At 35.1% G+C, this 25,024-nt stretch overlaps 1 protein-coding gene across 3 annotated transcripts in view; it reads left to right on the forward strand.

The window, feature by feature from the left end:
* Nucleotides 1-25,024, forward strand: part of Nox4 (NADPH oxidase 4) — a 140,308-nt gene that overhangs the window by 56,724 nt on the left and 58,560 nt on the right. For all 3 annotated transcript variants that reach the window (XM_028774675.1, XM_028774673.1, XM_028774674.1), the window contains exons 8-12: nt 551-631; nt 6,506-6,722; nt 8,620-8,784; nt 8,920-8,982; nt 22,261-22,321. In XM_028774675.1, coding sequence (XP_028630508.1) covers nt 551-631; nt 6,506-6,722; nt 8,620-8,784; nt 8,920-8,982; nt 22,261-22,321 — 587 coding nt within the window. The remainder of the gene's footprint in view (nt 1-550; nt 632-6,505; nt 6,723-8,619; nt 8,785-8,919; nt 8,983-22,260; nt 22,322-25,024) is intronic.

Raw genomic sequence — 25,024 nt, forward strand, 5'->3', positions numbered from 1 at the left:
TAAATCTTTTTCCATTTGAGGTTTTGTTCTTTGAACTTTAAAAAAAAAAACCTTTGAAATCAGAACATTAGTTTGAAAATTACTTGACAATACAAAAGAAAAAGAAAAAAAATGAGCTGGGAATTGTCATGCTTGTCACCAATTGGGGTGTTTAATTCTAGCACTTAGAAGGCAGAGGCAGGGGGATCTCTGTGGTCTACAGAGTGAGTTCCAGGGTTACATAGAGATTTCATCTCAAAAGACAAGCCAAAAATACAAATCTATTTAAAAAGATAGAAACATTATAAATCAGACTACACCTTGGTGTGTGTGTCTGTGTATGTGTGTGTGTGTGTGTGTGTGTGTATGTGTGTATCAATCACTTTCAAATGATATTATTCACGAATTTTCTTAGACACATTGTGTGTAATTTAACAGCCTGATATCAATAGGTGAATCTTGACAATTGACGTTTTAGTGTTTTTCAAATATGATATATATTTTCAAATTGCATGTTTCTTTCATGCCATGAGTGTAAAGCTGGACTGATGCAAACTGATTTATTTTTCAGAGTTTCTAATTATGATATCTTCTGGTATACTCACAACCTCTTCTTTGTCTTCTACATGCTGCTGCTGTTGCATGTGTCAGGGTAAGTAAAACCATCTGAACTACAATCTCTATTTTCTTCTCACACATGACTGGCGGGAAGCATTTGTGGGAAGTTTGATTCTCTGCATGAGCCAGCATGTTATTAGCAGCTCAGGGCTCACAAGGGATACCTTCACTTCGATCATTATCCCATCTACAAGAACTGTTATCTGGGTCTCAAGATGACACTTAGGTTTATTCACTGTATCCTAGTCTAGATACTTTTCATCAATTATAGATTGAATTAGGTAGGATTATAACTGTCATACTTCCATTTATCTCACCTCAAGTTTCTCTAGGGAGAGAGAGTTTAGAGAAACATACCCATTGTCCTTTCTTCAGATTGTTTTATAAAGTAATTGTCAAGGTATTAGACAATTTATATAAATTATTTAATTATTTTTGTGTACATGTCAAAATTCCCTCTTCTCGGTTTTGGTGATCATTAGTAATTATAGGGATATTAACCAGCTTTTATCCAATGGGGCTGAAAGTTTTCTTTGGTAACCCAGTTAGAACATAGAAAAGTAAGGCATCAGAAACTTAAACACTCACAATAAACATGGGCCCTGGATGGTCATTCCTACTCATAAGGGAGAGAGCTTTAATAGCATGGAACTAGGAACTGTTCGTTTCCTGTGCTGCATGTACATTCTGTGGAGCCTTGGACTACAAGAAAAGCCCTGAGTACTGTGAATTTGCTTTGCATTTTCTTCCGGAAAGCAGCTATGCCACCAGCACGGCATGTGTTCTTTTTTAAATGGATAGTTTGCAAGCTCAAAATTGTGGTCATTGAGTAGATATTGAATCAGCAGATTCTATTCAGGGTATTTTATTGTTGTGGGATTTTTCCTGCTCATTGTATTTGCAGTGGAGCTTTATGGTTGGGCAGTAGAAGATGTAGGCAGAGTAAGGAGTTTGGAGGAGGAAGGAACGAGAAAGGAGGAGAAGGAGAAGAGAGAGGAGAGAAGATGGCCGCATATGTCCATGTGTCTTTAGCAAAGCAAGATAGTTATTCTTATCAAGGTTAGGTAAATGGGTTAGCAATTCCAATTGTGTGGGCATCTTATGTATTGAGTATTTGCTAATATATAAATCCACTGGATAATCTTTGAGCATTAAGAGTCTCATTCTACTGGGTACCTTGAGGATGGCAGATATTGTCTGGAGTTGAGTGGAGCACTATGAGGGTAGCAGAGTTGGGACAAGGGCCATGCCTAGAGCCATGGAGTACATGGAGCTGACTGGCAGAGGCAGCATCCATGCCAATGTCTTTTGAGTCCTGGGCCAGTGTTCCTGGCTAGCCGGTGCCTTGATTTGAGCTGGAACTTAGAGAGGGAACATGGCGGCTGGCAGGGCTGAGCCATCTTTTCTAATACCTCCTGCTACAGGGTATCAGTAATTTACAATAAAATTATCCACTGCTTACCATAGGCCAAATATAAATTCAACTTGTTTCAAATATTTTCTGACATGAATTACTTAATTAGTATAAACTTGATTCAGACATAGGCATTTTAAAATGTCTTTATTATGGCTAGGTCACACACACACACATACACACACTCACACACACACATTTTTGACTTTCTATTTTAATATTCCATAAAGTTTGTCTGGCCTGACTCAGGGCTCTAACCCTTTATCCCTTTCCCCACTTTTTCCTATTAGAAAAGAGAAACATGTCCTCATTTACTAGCGTAACGAAGTATTCATTTTTGCCTTTGTGCTTTATTAAATCAGAATTCTGAATAAAAACTTCCTTTGCAATTAAAAATACTAGTGTAGTGCTTTTGTTTTCCCCCTTTTAAGATAGGGTTTCTCTTGTGTAGCCCTAGCTGTCCTAGAACTTGCTCTGAAGACCACGGTGGCATTGAACTTGCATTGGTCCATCTGCCATTACCTCTGTAGTGCTGGAATTAAAGATGTGCACCCTAGCACCCAGCAAAATGTAGTTACTTTAGAGGAGAATGATATTAAAATATTATTTCAATTTTTTTTCTTAAGGAACAGAGCTCTTTAAACTTAGCTCTTTTTTTTTTTTTTTTGCAGAGCAAATATCATAGGCAGACCATAATTTTAATTTATATATATATCCAACAGAATAGACACAAAAGAATTAAATATATTAAATCTATTTTAAAATGTAATAATGAAATGAAAGCAATTACTATAATACTGAAGTAAATGTCATTGCATATGTTCACAAATAAGCATTATATACTATGTAGTTTTATTTCCACTGAACTTTATTTTATCATATATTTTATTTATTTACATTTCAGATGTCATCCCTTTTCTCCATTTCCCCTCCCTAGAACCCACTATCCTATCCTCCCTCCTCCTTTTTGCTTTTATACCATTTTAATTACATGCAAGTGTTAATGTCTGTTCTAGGTTGAAGAACTAGGAATACAATAGATGCAAATAGTCAAGGAACAAGCAAGGCAATAAACAAAGTTCCCTGAACACTCTCATGATCACTGTTTCTAAGGGCTTATCAGGATGATCAAAATATCTGAGCCTATTTTCCTGTCCTAGCTCAAAGTTATTTTCATGTCTAAAACATACTTCCTTTTTTTTTACCTTAAAATTTAGATTCCTGCCTCAAATTACTTCTTTATTCTAGCCTAATATTTAAATTCCTGCCTGAAATTACCTCTTTGTTCTAGCCTAATGTCAGGTTCCTGCCTGAAACCCACTTCCTTATCCTTGGCCAATGTCATATTCCTAACAAGCAACCCATTTTCTTGTCCTGGGCCCATGTCAGATTCTTGCCAAGCTGCCCCAAAAGCTCTCTGACTCTCCCCCTTTTTTATTTTGTAAACAAGACTGAGCCTGTCTTAGGTCTTTCTGCCAAGAATGCCTTTCTTACCTATTATGGAATGTGCATTATCAAAAGCAATGCACTTTTGTTTTAAGTTGGTAAGGCTCTGTGCAGAATCTTACCCATCTGTGGCTTGCCAGCCTGTTAATGTAATAACTCTGTCTGGGGGTTCATTTTCAGTATCTTGGTATTCTGAAAAAAGCTTGCAAGTACTGGAAGAAGTGAGTCAGGGTTTAAGCGGAAGCAAGAAGGTAGTGGGGTTGATTATTGCTGGTATAACACCTTTAATTACATTAATTGCTAGTACCACTGCTTCTGCAATTGCTTTGACACAGGAAGTTAAGAAAGGTACTTTTGTTAATCATTTAGCAAAAAACGTTACTAATGTGTTGAGTATACAAGAGGATTTAAATAGGCCTTTGGAACAAGGGATTGATGCTTTTTACCCCATTCAAATTATTTGAAGGAGGTTCAGAATTTAAGAGTAAGGAGCCATCTGTAGTGTCGTGCCAAATACCACTGGGTTTGTGTTAATTCTAAAATTTACAGTGGTGGTCATTACAATTAGGAAAATGTTAAAAGACACTTGCAATGTATTTGGCATAATTCTAATACCATTGCTCTTAGCCATTGAGCCATCTCACTAGCCCCAGACTTTATCTTTTACTAAAATATCATAGACTGTTTTCTGAGAAGAAGAAAAACTAACTATTGGTAAATTTTGCAACTTTTCAAGTGTATTTTATTCTTTTTAATTAACAAGTGTATATATATGTAGTTAAGTCATTTTATGTGTTCTTTTATGCCATTATTGGAATGCAAACAAATCTTTATTCTTGAAACTCCTACATAATGTCATACTCCAGTCTTTTGTTAACAAGATGGATATGAAAAACAATTCAGGAATGCATGTTAACATTTCTACTTAACAGTATACTGTAGGCTTAATGCGAACAGTGTCTACTTGATGGGCACCCATCCCCCTACTCATCAGTGTGTTGAATACTTAAGGCAAAGAGGAGCAATCTACTGTAGGTCACAGTCTCACAGGATATAATTGACTTAAGATAAAAAAAATCAATAGTGAGCTGTAGATGGTATCTTCAAATACAAATATCATTTATTTACAGAAATTCTTGCAATTCAGGGAATAGATGAATCCACATTGAATAGAGATGTTAGTAAAGTTTTGGCTTCAAAGATGAGGTGATAAGATTTTTTTTGGCTGACTTTTCATCTTACATAGATTTTACAAGAAAAAGGCTGATTACTTCATGTTATTTTCTAAGGTTCTGTTTAGCCAGAGAATTTTCAAATATATTTTGAATTTACTTCTTTTTCCTAATGTCAAATAACTTTTTTCTGCATATTTAAATTACTGATGCTAATTGTTTATGTCTATGAATAACGATATATGAGTTTTGTTACACGTACACATTCTCAATTGATTAAATCAGATTTTCCAGAGTCCATCATATATTTCACCTCAAATATACATCTGGCTTCTGAATCTCTTTATCTTTATGGAGTAAATGCCTACTTATAAAAATGTGCATTCTGATGTGGCAAAACCTTAACTCCCATACAGTTTCTTCTATTGAGGTCACAAATTCATTTCATTACAGCTTTATCCCAGGAATTTAAAAGTCTCTAATTCCACACTTCATCCCTATTTTATTTATTCCCATTTATATCTTATAGGATAATTTTCAAAATGCATCATCATTTTAATTTTGCTCATTGGACATATCATTTAATATTGACTGAATGTTTGTCTTCTACAGTGTGTGTGTGCATGCGTGCGTGCGTGCTTGCATGTGTGTGTGTATGTGTGTGTGTGTGTGTGTGTGTGTGTGTGTGTGTGTGTTGTACTGGGGATTATTCCTCAGGCTTCAAGTATTTGCCACACTAGGTAAGTACGCCCTTACTGAGATATATCAGCAGCCCACTAATACTCATTTTATCGAGTTTCCCCAGCAAGCCTACAGCTGCTTCTTACTCCATTCATGGCTTGTCAGAGAATACAGTGGCACAACCCAGGGCCAGTGAGTTGGTTCAGTGGGTAAAGGGTCAAGTTGCCAATTGTGACAATTTGAGTTTGATCTCCAGAATCCACATTGCGGAACAAAAATACTAAATATTGCCAGTTGTCCTTTAACCTCCTCATAGTATATGTATGTACATGCATATGTGTATGTTAACATGGGCACAAAAACAGACACACATAAATAAAATGTAGAAAAGGAAAAGGAAGAAAGGGAGGAAGGGAGAGAGGGAGGGAGGGAGGGAGGGAGGGAGAGAGAAAGAGAAAAGAAGGGAGGGAGAGAGAGACACACACACAGAGAGTGACAGAGAGAGAAAGAGAAAGAGACAGAGAGACAGAGAGACAGAGAGACAGAGAGACAGAGAGAGAAACCCAGGAACTACAGGAATTAGAATATAGTAAGATAGGAAGCAATGAGATGGCATTGTAAAGAATTCTCATTTTTAGACTTTCATATGGCTGTGTTTACAGAGAGATTGAAGAGCAAACAGCTTTAGGAGTTGATGGGTATGTTAAAAATTGTTTTCACATAAGCAACAAACTTTTGATGCCTGGTATTTTCATTGTCTATTTCTCTATGAACCATGAAGTCTGTTTTATCTATTCTTATCTTGATCAAATAGTATCCTTGTGTTTTTTCTTTAAGCTTGAAGATGTATAGGAAAGAGGTTATTTTCACAGTGTTTATTGAAGTGAAAATTTGTAAGTTGACGCATGAATGCCTAATGGAAGTTAAGCGTGCCCAATTCAAAACACATCAAGAAATTTGAATGTGTTTTCTTCTACCTCACAGACATAGCTTTTTTTAAAAAAACTAACCATTTTTATTCAGTTCTTTAGTAAAGAATTAAGATATTTTATTTTTTTCTGAAATAGATCACACAAATACTTTGTATAAATGTTACATAAAAATCAACAAGAAAAGAGAAACAACTGCTTCTCTTTGCCTGTTCCATTCTTTGACTCAGTCTCTTTTTTATCTCCTTGTTTTTATCCAACTTTAGTGGCCTGTTGAAGTATCAAACCAATTTAGATACTCACCCTCCTGGCTGCATCAGTATTAACCGAACCCCATCTCAGAATACGTCTGTACCAGACAACATCTCAGAAGATTTTCATGCATCTTTGCCTGGAGGGTTTTCAAAATTAGAAGATCGTTACCAGAAAACACTTGTGAAGATTTGCCTGGAAGAGCCCAAGTTCCAAGCTCATTTCCCACAGGTCAGATTAATTCCGTGTTTGAGATCTGCCAAGTCTGTGGTTTCATGTGACTGTCTGACATTGCATTCAAATATGTCTCTGAACCTGTGTTTTCAGGTACTAGAGGATATTTCAGGATGTTTAGACAGCAGATTATTCTCTCTCTCTCTCTCTCTCTCTCTCTCTCTCTCTCTCTCTCTCTCCCTCCCTCCCTCCCTCCCTCCCTCCCTCCCCCCCCCTCTCTGTGTGTGTGTGTGTGTGTGTGTGCAGAGATCTAATACTCCAAGGCAAAAGGCATATATAGAAAAATATCTAATTATACAGTGTTACTGAAGTACACTCTTGCGAGTATTTTCTTTCAGAGAGACCACAAATATTTATTCTAAAGCTATTAAGACATGCAGTTTAAATTTAAAAAAAGACTGAACTAGAAACTAACCCTACTAATTGTTACAATATGCTATTACAACATGATATTATAAATAATAAATAGTGAAGTTAATTTGTTCAATGTTTACTGTAATCTTCTTGGCACTATGCCAAATTGCTGTGTATACAGGATTTTGTTCAGTATCCACAATTAACCTTTTAAGCAATTATTCAATTATCTGATGAAGACATTGAGCTTAAACCAGTATACGACCAAAGTCTGGAAACAAGTGGTGGAAGAGGAAGTGTATAGATGTAGGTCAAATACTGCTCTTGGAAAGTTCTTCAACTACTCCACAAATACTTCAGAACTTTTACCCCACCTTGTTTCTGCCCTTGTCTGAGGTAACTGCCAACATCTAACTGAAGCCCACTATTCTGCATATGAAATAGAGGAAGGGAGATTCTATTTTAAAGAGAGAAGACAGAGAGGCATCAAAGCTACAATGAATTTTTAGATGACCTTGGAGTCAGTTGGTCAGTTTTCTGAGTGTCATATAATGATGAATATTATGTAAGGTTAATATGACAAACTCCATTTTCCTGATGTGGGTCTTAATCATCTAGGAGTAACTGGTCCACTATTCTGAGGCCACTTCATTGCAGAGCTTATCCCACCTTGCCTATCTTCAGAGTCTCATGTTCATTGTCACAGTCTATAGAACAGGAGCTAACTGCCTTCACTGAATGAGCAATGTTTGGTAAAACTGTGAAAATAAGTTTTCTTCAATGGGCCATTAAACTAAAACTGAAGTTCCCATGGATTAACAGACAGCTCTCAGCCTATATAGTCAAGTGGCAGAGGCAGTAGCATATCAAGTCCAAAAGCAAAGTGCACTAACACAATGAACTCTGTCTCAGGTAAACAACAAAGCAAACATGTTTATAAATACATTGCAATTCAGTTAACAGTTTTGACGAGAAGGGGAGGGTATAGTGGGCAGTTGTAGGGGAAAGATTGTTCTCATAGGTATCAAAGGTGTCATTTCTTATAAAAGTATAATTTTGAGCATATTATATTATTTAAAACTTTTAATACAAACATGTTCAGTGCATCCGACTTTCAAAACTAGAAATACATTTAAATTAGACATCATGTATATAATCCTGATATGTGTCTATACATCTATGTTATAGTCATTAACTATCTAGAAAATTATGTTTTTACTCAACTTTATAGTTGTTTTATTTTTCTAAATCATCATCAGATAAACGTGATGCTTTAACTTCTCTTTATTATACAAAGAGTTCTAGTATGTCCTGGACAGATGATTTTATGAAGGAATGTTTGCATAGTAATGGTAGTCTTCACAAGGATGTAGGTTTGAAATTAGGGCTCCATACTACTTTTTCTTTATGATTTCATTTTAATTGAATAAATTGTTGAGAACTTTAGTCATATTTTACTCATCCTTACCAGTATCTTACTGTTTGAAAGATAAATTCAGTCATCCATTACATGAAGCATACTTTTGAAAAATTTCCCTAGACCTGGATTTGGATTTCTGGACCTTTGTGCCTATACTGTGCTGAGAGGCTTTATCGATGCATCCGGAGCAACAAACCTGTCACCATCATCTCAGTAATCAATCATCCATCAGATGTCATGGAACTCCGTATGGTCAAAGAAAACTTTAAAGCAAGACCTGGCCAGGTGAGCCAGTGGTTAGTGGGTTTGCAAATATCTTTTATCCTTAGGAAGTTTTTGAAAGTTAGCAGACAGATTTATTGGAATAGTTGTGTTTCTCTTTTGATCATTTAAAACATTATCTGTTTGTTGCTTTTTTAGTATATTATTCTACATTGTCCCAGTGTATCAGCTTTAGAAAACCACCCATTTACTCTCACAATGGTAAGACATGTATTTCTTGAATTTTTTAAAAACAATTTAGATTGTAGTACATCTTTGTCTACATGTATAAATGTGTGTACATGGTCATATGTATTTGTTTATCTGTGTATACATACATATCTGTACACACAGATATGTGTGTCTGTACATACACCCATGTCTGAATATATGTGTCTATGTGAGTCACATGTGTATATTTGAGTGTGTGTGTTTTACTTCATTCTCAATATTATTTGACATTATAGTTTCTTCATGTTTTAGTTAGCTTTTTTGTCAAAGTAATGTAGTTTTTTATTCAGAGACTTTTTGAGTATTGATTTTCCATTATTTTCTGGTTCTTTACTATTCAGTAAATAATGTGCTTATTTAAAATTTATTAAAGTTTATTGCTTTAAATCATCAAAAATTCTTAGTTTCACTTTTCTATATATGAGTAATGGGCTTGGGAATGTTAGTCAGATGGTAGAGTTTTCTCCTAGGATACATGAGACCCTGTCAGGTTCCATCCTGAAAACACTGCACACTGTGCATTCTGTTGCGTGTCACTAACCTGAGTATTCCAGAAGTAGAGGAAGGAGACTCCAATGTTCAAGGTCATTCATGGTAACATAGTGAGTTTAAGGACAATGCAAATGGCTTGGAATTCCTTCTCTAAAAAGATAAAACAAACAAACAAAAAAGAATTTTTGTGATATTCTATGTTTAAACTCTGTGTGGAAATAAAATGTGGCCAGTTTTCATTAAAGAGTTGGAATAAGAGAGGAAGAATACTGTAGGTGATTTAGAAGCATTAAAAATACAGATAGTGGTAAGAGAAGGTGAAATATAATTTAGCTGGTAACTTCATATGAGGAAAACAAAGTTGGGTAAATAAAAAAAGACAAATAATACAGATGTCTGCATACTATCACAAATTGTGCTGAACCCTGCATTAGTATGATCATAATATATTTTAACCCAATGTATGCTAAAAATTTATATCATATTCATATAACAAATTACCAAAGATCAAAAAAAATGTATTTTATTCCAGGGTATCATGTATTTTGACCTTTTGTATCTACAGTGCCCTCCCTTTCTCAACCTTCATTCTTTCCTCCTGATTACTTTTGTGCCATATATAAATGATTTTATGTTCTGTGTAAAATCTAGGATCCAAAATTGAGACAAATATCCAATATGCCTCTACCTGCGTCTGAGTGCTTAATCTGCTGACCTCTAGTTGGTCATCTCATTGTGCAGTATAGGTGAGACATTAGATTGTATTAGGTGAGTGGATAGGGAGCTTGTGATCTCAGGCTGCTCCGAGAGCAGGAGGTGTATAAGAAGCCTGTATCAACTTATGCAACTTACATTTCAAAACATAAGATGAAATAGATAAGATTCATAAGATTCAAAAACATAAGATAAAATAGAAGGATTTTAGTTTTTCATTTTCATATCCTGTTCTCCATAATTTGACATAGATCATTCTAGGTATTTTTATCATCTATTTCAGCATATGCAAATTTCTGTGGTTTGCATGTTGGATCATACGGTTTTCTCACTACCTCACTTCCTTCAACACTATACCATGAACGGTTTCTCATTCTACTGCTATGTTTTTATGTGCTCCATTCTTTTCAATGCCTATATAATATTCTACAGTTAGGAAATATTGTTTATGTAATATCCCCATTAAGGATTGATGTTTAGTTCTCACTCATGTTTCTGATAGAAAATAAAGACCACACCCTTAATGTATATACAAAAAGTAAATTTGAACATGTCAGGGAGACAGAAAGAAAACCCAGAAACCATTAATATTAAATGTTTATGTTTGGAGTTAGGGTTTTGGAATTGACTCTTAGATTACAAGTATTAGATTTAAAATTCACAGCCAAAGGGTGTGTTATTTTACCTTTTGGGACATTTGGCTTTCAGTGTACTATTATGATTAAGTCAGTTCTGAATAATAGATTTGTAGGAGTTAATCGAGCTGCAAGTACAGCATAAAAAATAATCTTGTAAGTACAGAAAATATCTGGTGTGTAAATAATACCATTGTGATTTTAATTTTCAGTTTGAGTTTATGCCTTGAAATCACCTGAACACTGACAATTGAGCCAAATAATTCTATATGTAAAGAATAAAAGAACCAACAAGCTTGTATCAGTTTGTTACAATAAAATCAGAGGGCATATATTTAAAAGGGTCTACTGAAGAAACAAATGATGCTTTTTTTTCTTTATTTACTTCAAATTTTGTATTCTGTCTATCTGAGTGAATCTTGTTTTATAATCATCAGAGAAAAGTAATTTGGCATCTAGTGAGATAATGAGCTATATGTTTAGATCTGTCAGAAAAGATGACAGCACTGGCCCAGAACAGTATGGATATATAGTTTCTTTGTCTGTAGTGATGGTGAGTTATTCTGAATACTCCTTCATCTGCTGCTATATGGGCTTTGACTGCTGTGCAAGGGAAGCATTTGTTGTAAAGATTAGTGAAAGCTCCAGCTACTCACATGGAATGTAAAGTTGGACCCTAGGAACCCTTAGGACACAGTTCTTATCAAAAGTCAGGTTGCGGTGTCATGCCCATTAGTCCTCTGGAGTTTCTCATGCTTTACCAGGTACCAGAAATGTATGTGATTAACAAATATTTGACTGTAATAAAAATAAAATCGCATCTAAATCATGCTTGCTTCTGACAGTTTTAAGACATATTTTTATTTCTCAGCTTTCATACATGCATGAACATGAAGCTGTTATCAGAAAAAATGTAGAAGTTGAAAAGGGAGAAAATGAACAAGCAGCTTTACAGACCTTAGGAGAGCAGACCTACTGTTCAAAATCATTATAAATTTCCTTCAGAATCTCTGTTTGTGAATTTATTTTTAAATTTCTTTTATCAAGATAGTATTAAACAGAGAACATAGATGATAAGAAATAAAGCAATTTATTAAATGCCAACTACAAAGCTTGGAGAGTATTTTTTTCATGCAAATATGTTCCAACATGCTCCAAATGGGGAAAATACCATAGCATGCCAGTAAGCATCAATTGGCTTTAGAAAAAAATAAAAAGCTGTTCCACCTTTTAGAATTTATACTTTACTAAAAATGTTTATGCTTACTCAAAAATAAAGACAAGAGTTTTCTCCTGACATATAGAGTGGAGGTGTTTAGGTCAAATACCTCACTTCTCTACAGTTTTTTTCTCAAGCCAAAATGATAAACACAGACACAACAAAATCAGAACTCGTAAACCTGAAGGACTTTCAGCTTGCACATGACCTTCAAATAGCTGCATTTTAAACTACAATTCAGATCAGCACATTTCTCTGAGATAGCTCAGTATGATGTATTTGTTATATTGAAACCAAAATATATTCTTGAAGCTTTTGTTCTTTAATCAGCTAGACTTGTTTCTATACTTTATGAGCCCTAGATTTGGGGATGTTTATGCTATAATTTCATCGACATAGATTTTTCTATGCCTTTAGTTTAAATCTCAGCCCTGTGGATGTTTATGTTTGGTTTCATGATACAGCTCAGAATTCTGGGAAATTGTGGTTAAGCCCTTTTATTTATTTTATTTCTTTGTTGATGTTTGAATGCATTAATTTCTCTATTTTGATCTTCATCCTTCACATTCCTTCTTGAATTTGTTTGAGACTGTTGTAAAATTTTTGCTAATTTTTTTAATAAATAATTTATTTATTTTTTCTCAAATCATAATTAATTCACACAGGGGTTATAAATACAGAAAGGCAAGATGTGGGGAAGGGGATGACACTCGGGTGTGGGTGTTCAGGGGGGATACAGATATCTATGAGAATCGGATATCGGCTGGGTGAAGGTTCAGGGGACAGGTCACTATGACTTTGCCTATGACCCACTTGTCCTTATCTAAGTTGGTATTGTCTGCCAAGGCTACCCATTTATAAGGTCTATGACTACTCAGGCTGGTAAATTTCCACAAAATATTCCCATTTACAATAGCTTATAGCCATCTGTTTCAATGTTTTTTCACAGAGACCCAAGACTTGGTGTTAGTATACATGTATGACAGGCCTATTGCTGATTTTAGGCCTATGGCTGATTTTAGGCCTTCAGTGTGTAAACAGGGCTGCCCCTGACATTTCCTCCCTTCTTTAAGTATAGAAGAGCTGTGGCTATTCTAATCTTTCGAAGGCGGGGATAGAGGCCTGACCTCCAGTAATTGAAGGGGACCTTGTAATGACTCTGGTCCCCCTGTCGTTGTCCAGTGAGGCATGAGGGCCATACACATCCCGATGTCTTTTTTCTTGAGAGGGGATACTTTTGACATCAACCCCTATGCAGTCAGGCTTGTCTCTCATGGAACCCAGATAGATATTTTTAAGTTTTATTTATATTCCCTTACAGTGCTCAGCCTCACAGCCTAAGCAAGAATTCAGATTGCCAGTCAGAGGGGGTTCTGGGTGGGCCCTCTCTGCTTGGTCTAGGGGCGGAAGTCCCCTCTTTTAGGTTGGTTGGAGATGGGTTTTGGGTGCATCCTGTATAAAGTAACAACCTCATCTTGAGTCTCGTGGTCCTCCATAGCTAACTTATGATAATGTTACTGAATAGGTTTTGCTACCAAATTATTTATCTGTTGTATCACAGAGTTAGTCATCCTATTTGAGGCCCAGGGACTGGCAGAAATAAGCAAAAAGAACCCAAATAATGGTCCCAAGATGGGAGGAAGTTTTGCTAATTTTTTTAATGATTCATTTGATATTTCACTGCCAGAATCTCTTGTTTTCATTTACCCTCCAATTTAATTATCTTAATGAATTTTTCTGCCATGATGTTAACTTTCTCATATATATTGACAATTTTCTCATCTGCCCTTCTGACATACTATTCTATGTTATTGGCTTTCTCGTCCAGGTCTTCTGTTGATTGCGTTTCTTCTTGTCTCTGCTTATTTCAATTATTTCTGTGGCCAATGAACATTATCATGAGTACATTTTTACATTTTTCTCACTGTAACATCTTTGAATCCATAATTGGCATGGTATGATGTTTCATAGGAGGCATGTAGCCCTGCTCATGTCATTTGGTGTCCTTGTGTTGCCATTTATGTATCTATTGTTTGGATATCTCTTCCATTTGGTTTTGGGGATCTTCTCAATGATCAGCATATTATTTTTGTCTAAAAAAGATTACTGTGTGTGTGTGTGTGTGTGTGTGTGTGTGTGTGTGTGTGTGTAACCTCTGTGTGAATATGAACATATATGTAGAGGTGCTTGAAAAAAATCAGATGACTTTGAGCCACCTCATATTGGTGCTGGGACCTGGACACTGGTCCACTGCCAACATAACCAGTGCTCTTAAATAAGAACCATCCCTATAGAATTGCAGTCTACTCTAGAGGGCTCAGTCTCTAGTACCATTTAGAAAGGAAAGAAGAGAAAAACACTTGTTAACAACAACTCAAATCAAACAATATTTTAAAATGTAAAGTTAATTAGATCTCCTTAATCGATAGTAGACTCTATTATTCATAGTATACAACAACAACAACCAAAGGGCAAAATTTATGTACAGCATGCTATAAAATTCAAATAATTTAAGAGTGAATGTAAAGATAACCAAAGGACCTGGGACTGAAGAAAATGAGAAACAAGGTTAAATAAAAGAAAGATTTGGAAAGATTTGGGAAGATTTGGGAAGGTTGTTGAAGAGAAGAGAAAGAAAGAGATATAAAATAGCACAATCATGAAAGAATTTGTAAAAAATGATTAGATAAATGTAAAAAGAAAAAATTGGAGGGAAGGCTGGAGAGACAGGTCAGTGGTTTAGTGCACTGGCTGCAATTCCAGAGGTTTTTAGTTCAATTTCTAGCTATCACATGATTGATCACAACCATCTGTTATGGGATCTAACTCCCTCTCCTGGTATGTACAAAGACAAAGCACTCATATACATAAATGAATCTTTTTTTTAAAAAAAGGAAAAAAATAGAAGCATAAGTCTTCAAAAATTAAGACCAAGAGAAATATTGCATGATGTTGAATTGTTAGGAATTGTACTTAAGACAGCATCTTGTAAGGTTTGACAAACAAGAAGGCAGCCAGAACTGGAATAGTATGGTAGAATGACAGAAGAGATCTCAAAATGGTTGACAAGAGCTCTTCAGATGAGGTGTTATTTCAGAGCTGTCCTGTCTTCATGTCAAAGTCCTAATGCTTTTTGTCTCCCAGTTGACTTATCCTTGAATTTTAAGTGCCTCCAGAGCAGAGAACTTGAACTTGGACAAAGATGAAATTTTGAGTGAATATCAGGAGAGTCCCAGTAGAAAGCTAGCAAAGCAGTAGGTAGCCATCTCTACTGCTGGGAGGCTTTCTGAGTGTTTTGATTGTAAATTTTGAGAACTGCAAGGAAGGTGAAGGATTGGAATAGTACAGCATGTCAATCATAAATTTTATCTCAAAGCAATATTTTTGTATGTCGTGATTCCCTTTTAGAACCTGAAATTAAACATATAAATCCAATTTACTAATATACTTAAGCTTCCACATCTGCTGTCCAAGTTACAGGTGAAGGGCCAAATATTTAAGTTGTTGAAGGGACAAAAGTCAATAAACAGTATAATTAATGACAAAAGCTAGAGCCAGAACCAAATTATCATGATTTTTTTCCCTTTAGACATTTTTTGGCTTAATAATTAAATAGAATTTTACACTTTGATCCTGTGCTACTCAGTGTTTCCCATGTTCTATAATGATCAAATGTTTAGGGTTTTTTGTTTTGTTTTTGTTTTGTTTTAAAAAAAAACATATCTTGTTGCTTGTTTTCTAATTAAAAAAAACAAAATTAAAAGTGAGTTTGAAAAAGGTAAAACTTATGAAAGAATAATATGTTATACTAATTATAAAATTCAGCATCTCTTAATTTTTTACTGTGGGAGATGGTTTTGTCTCTTCTATAAATTCTCTATTATAGAAGTAATACACAGTCTTCTTTTTCAGTATTTACTCGGTGAAGCCTATGTAAATACCTCCGTGTCCTTCAAGTGGTATTTCTATTCAGAAATAGACATGCTTTCCTGACATCTGTAGTTTTACTAGTCCCTTCTGGCTACTGTTACAGCTCATTTGATTTTCCTCTTTCTCTGTTGCTTACCCTTGGATTTAACCACAGCAGCACACCATGAAGATACTTCCAAGATGCACAATGCCCTCTTACTGGTAAACGCAGTGAGCTTTGCCCAGTGATTAATGGTGTTTACAGATCTGCACCTTTTTAGGTTACTGTTCACTTTATTGAAACGCTTTTTAAAATTATAGTTTTGTTTCCAGGACATCCATTTATCTGACTTTCCTCATTTTTTGACGACTTTGATTCAGTCTTTTTTAAATTTCCCTTTACATTTACATGAACTCTGAATGCCAAAAGACAGTATTATCAGTTGCCTACACCTCTGTGACTTTAAAGTTCTGCACATTTCTCTGGTGACCCACCTGTGTTTCCAGATCTGAATTTCCAGTTCATATCAGGAAGTGTTTCCCAGACATTTAAGGGATTGCCCTTTTTCTTCTCTGACTCTGATTACTAGATTAGTAGAAACAGGACAGCAGTTAGGAATCTTTCATCCAGTGTAGGTATGATGATGGCTTTGATCATGGTGGTGACAATAGACATGACAAGAAGTATCAGCTCCTGAATCCATTCTGAAGTTTGAATGGTCAAGACTTGTTTTTCTCCTGCAATTAAATTGTAAATGTGAAGAACTCAAGGTTCATACTTAAGTTTCTGGCCTAAAGAATTACAGTTCTATTAACAAAAACAGGAAAGCCTGGATTAGGGTCCAGGTTTTGAAACCCTATTATAACCATATGATTTGGACATAACATGTACCATACTTGCATTATTTACTCAATAAATGAGTGGTAGCTTACTCTTTGTTTCCAATGGGCCATAGTTCCAGACCCAGAGCTCTGTATGTTTTACTTCTGCTTGTCTTTAGGTTTGAGGAGTGGTACTTCTCATGTTTTTTGTCAGGCTAAAGTAAAACTTAGGAGAGAGAAGTTCATATATAAATAAAGATAGGAGTTTTTAGACACTTTTGAACTCCAGCTCTTGCTCTTCCTGCCTCTGAGAGCTGAGATTCTCCAGTGTTCTATTGAAAGATGGAATTGTTTTTCATGGTGTTCCTTTCTTTTTGTCACTGTGACAGAATACCAAAGAAGCCAACTTAACCAAAGGGTTTATTTTGGCTCATCGTACCAGAGGTCATGGTCAGCCCGCATGTCTGTTGTATAGGGCATCAAGGTATAAGGATATGGAGGAACAGAATGTTCCTTTTCCAGTGGCCAGGGACCAGAGAATGTTTGAAGGGAAGGTGTGGGCACAGATCATAGCCTTTAACATCAGGCCTCAAGTGCTCTAGTTTCTTTGACTTGGCCTGTGTACCTATAACTCATGTAGCTGTACAGTCATCAGTGAGTTAACCAATTGATTCAGTTACCACCCTCCTCATTTAATTACTTCAGTAGCATCACTAGCTTGGAATCAAGACTTCAATCAATGAGTAGGTACTTTTCCATATAGCACAACTAATAGGAGATTGCTATGACCATACAGTTTAGTTTGGAAACTTATTTGAAAGGGTGTGAAAGTTGATTGAATTTGGCACCAGACTTATATGTGATCTTATTGTGATATTTGGTCCCTGCTCTGGAATTTGGTTGCATGTACTGATATATGAGAATCAAATGAATATAATTTGAGAAGTAAGGTAATAACAATTTAGGGTGAATTAAATTTAGAACGAACTGTCTATAAGATAGTAAAGAAAAAGTGAGAGACTGGAGCTAGAAAATAAAAAAGGGCCACAGAGACAGATCACAAAAATGGTTTAAAAACATTCTCTTGATCATTCTGTGATCTATGATCACTTTTTTGATTTTAAAAAATTAGTTTATGCATAACTTTAGATAACAAACTTACATATAATTTTCAATCATTTTATTACAAGCCTCATGATTTAAAAACAAAATATATTAGTTCTTTAATTTCTTAAATTTTTGAAGTTTAATGAATACATGTATATTTTACATTTTTAGGAATAAATTATATTTTATTCCTAAAATAGATATATTTTAATATTTTGTGACACTGATATATAATCATTAGGAAATTATTCATACTTAAAATTTAATGCCTATCAAACAAATATGAAAAAGAAGTTTGCAGCATCTAAAGAAATGATCACGTGGGTTTTTTTTTCTCTCCATTTGTTTATTTGGTGTATTATATTGATGAACTTTCCTATGTTGGACCATCCTAGCTTTCCTAGGATGAAGCCTACTTGATCATGGTAGATGATGTTTTTGATGTTTTCTTCGATTTGGCTTGTGAGTATTTTGCTGAGTATTTTCGTATCAATATTCAGAAGAGCAATTGGTCTAAAATTATCGTTATTGAGACTTTGTGTGATTTAGATATCAAGGTGACTGTGACCTCATAGAATAAGTTTGGCAATGTTCCTGCTGTTTCTATTTTATGCAATAGTTTGAGGAGTGTCTGTGTTAGCTCTTATTTGAAAACTCTGGTCAAATTCTGTGCTAAAACCATCTGGCACTGGACTGTTTTTTAGAGGGGAGACTTAATAAGTTCTTCTATTTTCTTAGTGGGTATACATCTATTTAAATTGTTTATTTGATCTTGTCTTAACTTTGATAAGTGGTGTCTATCAAGAAAATTTTCCATTTTATATAGATTTTTCAATTTTGTGGCATATGGTTTTTTAAATTAAGCCTAATGATTCTTTGAATTTCCTCTGTCTGTTGTTATGACCTCTTTTTCCATTCTGATTTTATTAATTTGGATACTTTCTCTCTACCTTTTAGTTAGTTTGGCAAAGAGTTTGTCTATCTTGTTGATTTTCTCAAAGATCTAACTCACGGTTTTGTTGATTTTTTTGTGTTGTTCTCTTTGTTTCTTTTTCATTGATTTTAGGCCTCAGTTTTATTATTTCCTGTTTCCTATTCCTCTTGTATGTTTACTTCTTTTTGTTTTAGAGCTTTCAGGTGTACTGTTAAGTTGTTAGTATGAAGATCTCTCCAATTTCTTTATGAAGGCACTCAATGCTATTCACTTTCCTCCTAGCATTGCTTGCATTATCTTTCATAAGTTTTGATATATTACACATTCATCTTCACTGAATTCTGGGAAGTCTGTAATCTCTTCTTCATTCGTGCCTTTACCCCAAAAATCATTCAGTAGGGAGTTGTTCAGTTTTCATGTGTTTGTAGGATTTCTGTTGTTTCTGTTGTTGAAGTCCATCTTTAATCCATAATGGTCTGATAAGATACATGGAGTTATTTCAGTTTTCTTATATCTGTTGAGACTAGCTTTCTGACTAGTTATATAGTCAACTTTGAAGGTTTCCTGAGGTACTAAGAAGAAGATATATTCTTTAGTGTTTGGGTGAAATGTTCTGTAGATACCTGTTAGGTCCTTTTGAATGATAACATCTGTTATTCTCATTATTTCTCTTTTTAGTTGCTGTCTGAATGACCTATCCGTTGATAAGACTAGGGTGTCAAAGTCCCTCACTATTAATGTCTGGGGTTCGATTTATAAGTTAAGCTTTAGTAAGGTTTCTTTTATAAATGTGAGTAACTTTGCTCTTGAGGCACAGATATTAAAAAGTGAGATGTCATGAGGTAGAATTTTTTCCTTTTATAAGTATGAAGTGTCCTTCCTCATCTCTTTGGATTAATTTTGGTTGAATGTTTATTTAGCAACTAGAAGTTAGAATGTCTCCTCCACCTTATTTGTGTCTGTTTGCATGGAAAATATTTTTGTCAGCCATTTACTCTGAGGAAATGTTTATCTGTGTTGCTGAGTTTTTCTTGGATTTGTGGATTGATATTGTTTAAACCTGGATTTATGTTGGAATATCTTGTTTCCTTCATCTATGGTGACTGAAAGTTTGGCTGGGTATAATAATCTGAGCTGGCAACAGCCCTTTCTTAGAGTCTGCAAGACATCTGCCCAGGCCCTTCTGTTGAGTAGAGTCTCTGTTGAAAAGGTATGTATAATTCTGATACCTCTACATTTATATGTTATTTGTCCTTTTCCTTTTGCAGCTTTTAGTATTCTTTCTTTGTTCTGTAGACTTAGTGTTTTGCATATTGTGTGGTAGGATGATTTTCTTTTCTGATTCAACCTATTTGGTGTGCTGTAAGCTTCTTGTATATGTACAACCATCTCTTTCTTTAGGTTTGGGAAATTGTCTTCTGTGATTTTTGTTGAAAATATTTTCTGGGCATTTGAGCTGTGAATCTTCTTTTTTTTATTCTTGTTATTCATAGGTATGGTCTTTTTATAGTAACCCAGATTTTCTAGATATTTTATATCAAGAACATTTTAGATTTAATATTTTCTTTGACTGTTATATCAATTTTTTATGTCCTATCTTCTAAGCCTGAGCCTGAGATTCTCTTTTCTATCTCTTGTTTTCAGTTGGTGATGCTTTTATCTGTAATTCCTATTCTCTTTCCTAGGTTTTTCATCCCCAGGATTTACTCAGTTTATATTTTCTTTATGCTTTCTATTTCCATTTTCAGGTCTTGCACATTTATATTCATTTCCTTAACCTGTTTGATTGTTTTCATGTCTTTCTTTAAGGGACTTGTTCATTTTCTTTTTAAAAGCCTCTGTCATCTTCATAAAGTTGATTTAAAGTCATTTTCTTTTGCTTCAACTGTGTGAGGGTATCCAGGGCTTCTTGTTGTAGGATGACTGAGTTTCTGGTGGTACTATATTGCTTTGGCTCTTGTTGGTTATGTTCTTTAACCATCTGGTTGTTCCTAGTGCCAGTGAGACTCCAGGAAATCAGGCAGAGTTGTGGGCCAGAAAATGGAGTACAAGGTACAGAGCAGTTTGGTGCTGCTAGGTGTGCCTGAAAAGGACCTGGCAAGCCAGGGTCCTGAGGCAGGAGTCCTACTTGTTTGTCTGCACTGATGGTAGGTGTGTAGGAATGCAGGTAGAATATTATGGGACAATAAAACTAGGCCAGGAAGCTTGGTAAGGTAAAGCAGATCTGAGACCACACAGACTCTTTGAGCATATACCTGAGACTAAAGCAACTCCTCGCTCCCTGGCAGATTCTTGGCCTGGAATACATGCCACACTCCCCACATAAGGAAATGTGCCTTGTGGCCACATAGGCCCAGAACAGAGTTTTCCATGCTAATGAGGTACCTAGAGGTCCTGAGGGCTTAGCCAATCAGCTTCCCTACCCAGATATTCGTTCCTGCAAAAGGTATTTAATCTCAATCTGCGCAGAGAATTTGGGTATCCATCCATATTCCATCATGACTAGTCAATAAACAGTTTAGAACCATGACTGTCTATTTTATCCACCACCACTATGGGGAACATGTAGAAGATTTTCACCAACAGAGCCACAATTCAGTTCTCTTTTAGAAGGCCTTTCTACATCCCCATACAACAACAACCAAGCTAAGGACAATCACAGCTGAAATAAGCCAAGTTCCTCTTTCCCCCAGCTCCAGCCTAGATGCCAGTCTCCAATCTGTGTTCTTGATTCCATTCTCCCAACTCCCAGCAGCATCTGGATGTCTAAGAGTCTGAGAACCCTAGGACCCCCTAATCACTTCAGGCTTTCCCACAAGACAGATTGTGCTTTCCCACTGTTGAGCAGTGTCTCAGCACTTCCCTGACACCCAGTATCCACCTGGAGGCTATGTGAGATAAACATGCATGGTCAAACTCCCAGCTTTTCACCTCCTGATAGGCCTTGCCCTCAGGTGGGTGAAACATGGACCAACAGAGTAGTGGACCAGAAAATGTAGAGAAACTCACTAGTTCCTCTAGTGAGCAACTAGAGGGAGGGAGAAACTCACTAGTTGTGTCCCAGGAAAGCTGGCAGGTAGAAGATTAGTGAGTAGAGGGATCTCACTTTGACATCCCTGGTGTCTGCAGGGCTGACAAAATGCAGGCTAGAAAATCCTCAACAGATATCCCCACAGGTTTTACCTACAATACTGTATGAATTTTTATTCGAATATTTTTTCTGTTTTATATGCGTATTTATTGGTTTTTATAGAAATTCAAATGCCCTAGTGTTATCAGTTGGCATTGCTTTGTCTGCCATATACATTTTATCCTGTTCTTTTTCATTAGTTGTTCATCTGGGGGCTTGCAATAAGAATAATGGTTTTAAACACATCATATTCTTCTAATATATAACAATTAATCTGAATTGATGTTAGTATTTGTTTTTTTTTCAGTGTCCTACTGAAACTAAAGCAACATTTGGTGTCCACTTTAAAGTAGTAGGAGACTGGACAGGTATGTACAACTTAATAGCTTTAAATTCTTTGAAAAGAATGTAGTATAACAAAATGTATCAACACAATTAACTACTCATTTGGATGAAAAGATATATATTCATTTTCTTTGTTTACTTAGTTTTAATGCCAATTTTTCTTTTACATTCTGGAAGGAAAGTGTCAACTTCCTCAAGCTGTCCTCTGAATTCCACACACATTTTAAAATATTTATTTATTTATTTTATTGATGAGTACACTGTAGCTGTCTTCACACACACCAGAAGAGGGCATCCAATCCCATTACGGATGGTTGTGAGCCACCATGTGGTTGCTGGGATTTGAACTCAGGACCTCTGGAAGAGCAGTCAGTGCTCTTAACCGCTGAGCCATCTCTCCAGCCCTTTTTTTTTTTTTTTTAATAAATTTTTTTTTAAACTTTATTTATTTATTTATTATAAGTACACTGTAGCTGTCTTCAGACACCCCACAAGAGGGCATCAGATCTCATTGCAGATGGTTGTGAGCCACCATGTGGTTGCTGGGATTTGAACTCATGACCTCTGGAAGAGCAGTCAGTGCTCTTAACCACTGAGCCATCTCACCAGCCCCCCACACACATTTTATAACTGGTTTACACACACACACACACACACACACACACACACACACACACACACACCATGTAAAAGTTTAAATAAACAATTTGGATTGAAAACAAATGACTCTCAAGTTTGAAAGACCTTGATGTAAATTTATGACGCCAAAGCATTGTTAGAATAGAAGTTACTTTTAATATCAGGTCTTTTGGTGTTACTTTGGACATTTATTTAATAAGAGCTTTATACTCTTTGAGAGATGCATTATATTGAATCATGAACAAATAAAATAAGTATGATTTGTTATTATAGTCTCTGGATCTAACACAATGTATAATAAATGCATACTTAGTTAATATTGCATTGATTAATATTGATTCTTCAGAGTGCTATCAAAAGAAAAGAATGAAGGTATCAGAATAAACACAAACACATTAAAATACATTTACAATTGAATAATTAACAAGGATTTCTTTAGAGTAGATTCAGCGTAGTCTAGAGTTAGAATAAGAAAATCCATGGAGAAGATAGAATTTTTGAAACTTAGACATTGAACAAATATAGGAAGATGTAAAGGAAAAATGGAAAATTAACAAGAAAATCGACCTTAAATCAGGGAAGGTAATGACTAATCATATTTGTGAATCAAATGAACAAAAATCAACACACCCAAATAAATCAAAATGAAAGAAAACAGTGTCAACCAAAAGAAAGCAAAGAAAGCAAATAATTTGTTCCGGTAAGAATTTGTTTGGATTTAGCTTAGCAAAAGATTGGGTGAAATAGCACTTTTCTGACGACTTTGGTGAATCTTTGAAGGAAGTGAGCCTCTCTAGTGAATGTATCAATAGTGAGTTGCTAGTTCAATCTATTATTAGCAAATGAAGACTTGTATATTCTTGGAAACAGAGGGAGGGGGCAATCAGAGGCTTATGTATAAAACCTGGGAAAAATCACTGTGAACAAAAGTTAAATTAGTATTAAAAAGAAGAAAATAATTTTAAATTCGAAGAACGATAGGATTTTTGGGTAAAGATGGAATATTCAGGAACGTGGAGTAAGGTTATTGATATAAGGAAGTTATATTATGTAATAAAATACATGTGAATAATTTTTTTTGTATTTAAAGGTAGTGAACATGGAAGTTGAAAGTTTAAAAAATGAAGAATATATGCTATGTACAACATAATGGGAATAAAAGACAAAATCAGTTTACAAAGATCGACTAAAAAAAATCAAAGAGTAATAACCTTCTTGGAGTCACAAAATATAATCTTAATTAGATAATGGTTATGTATTAGCATTCAAAAGAGATCACAGCAGTCCAACTTTAGATAGATATTCATGTATCATGGAAAGGTCACTTTTTATGATATAGCAGAAAGAGTTGAAAAAATGAATTAGTTTTGACACTTTATGGGAAATAAAGAATGGGGGAAATTCTTTTCCAGTAAGAATTTTAATATGGCATAAATTAAATTCAACAATGAATGGTAATTGACAGAATACTGTATATAAAGGAAAGGAACAAAAATATAGTTTATTTATAAGAGTAAGGAAAAGCTTTATGATAGTTTGTAACTAGCTATTGTGTATGATTTTTTTCTCAGGGTCATTTTTTATCACAAGTAGCTCATTAAAAAATAATTACTTCATTTTTTTTTAGTTACCTCCACTGGGAGCAGGTAATATGATCGATTTTGCCTTCCTTTTTAAATTGTGCTAAAACATTGAGAGAGATGCAAGATCATTCTATTCAGAGAGTTAAGTTCTGTCTAAATTAATGAAAATTTTCACATCAAAGAGGTAAACATGCATGTAGAGAAGCCCTAAATAATTGTGTCATTCACTGACATATTTCAAAAGGAGATTTAGCTTCCTTAACAACAGAGTTACAATTATTGAAATGAAAATGAGAACATTCTCCTAAGATCAGAAATCAGAGTTTTTCCCCGAAATTAAAATTAAAATTATGAACAGAGTAGTATGTCTAGAAGTGCCAAAGAAGATCTTAAAGGAATGTAACCATTTGAAGCTTTTTTTAGTAATATTATTTATTCATTCGTGCACACAGGCACCTGTGTGTGTGTGTGTGTGTGTGTGTGTGTGTGTGTGTGTGTGTGTGT

The sequence above is a fragment of the Grammomys surdaster genome, unplaced genomic scaffold (assembly GCF_004785775.1).
Source record: "Grammomys surdaster isolate TR1022 unplaced genomic scaffold, NIH_TR_1.0 242, whole genome shotgun sequence".
Classification (NCBI taxonomy): Eukaryota; Metazoa; Chordata; class Mammalia; order Rodentia; family Muridae; genus Grammomys; species Grammomys surdaster.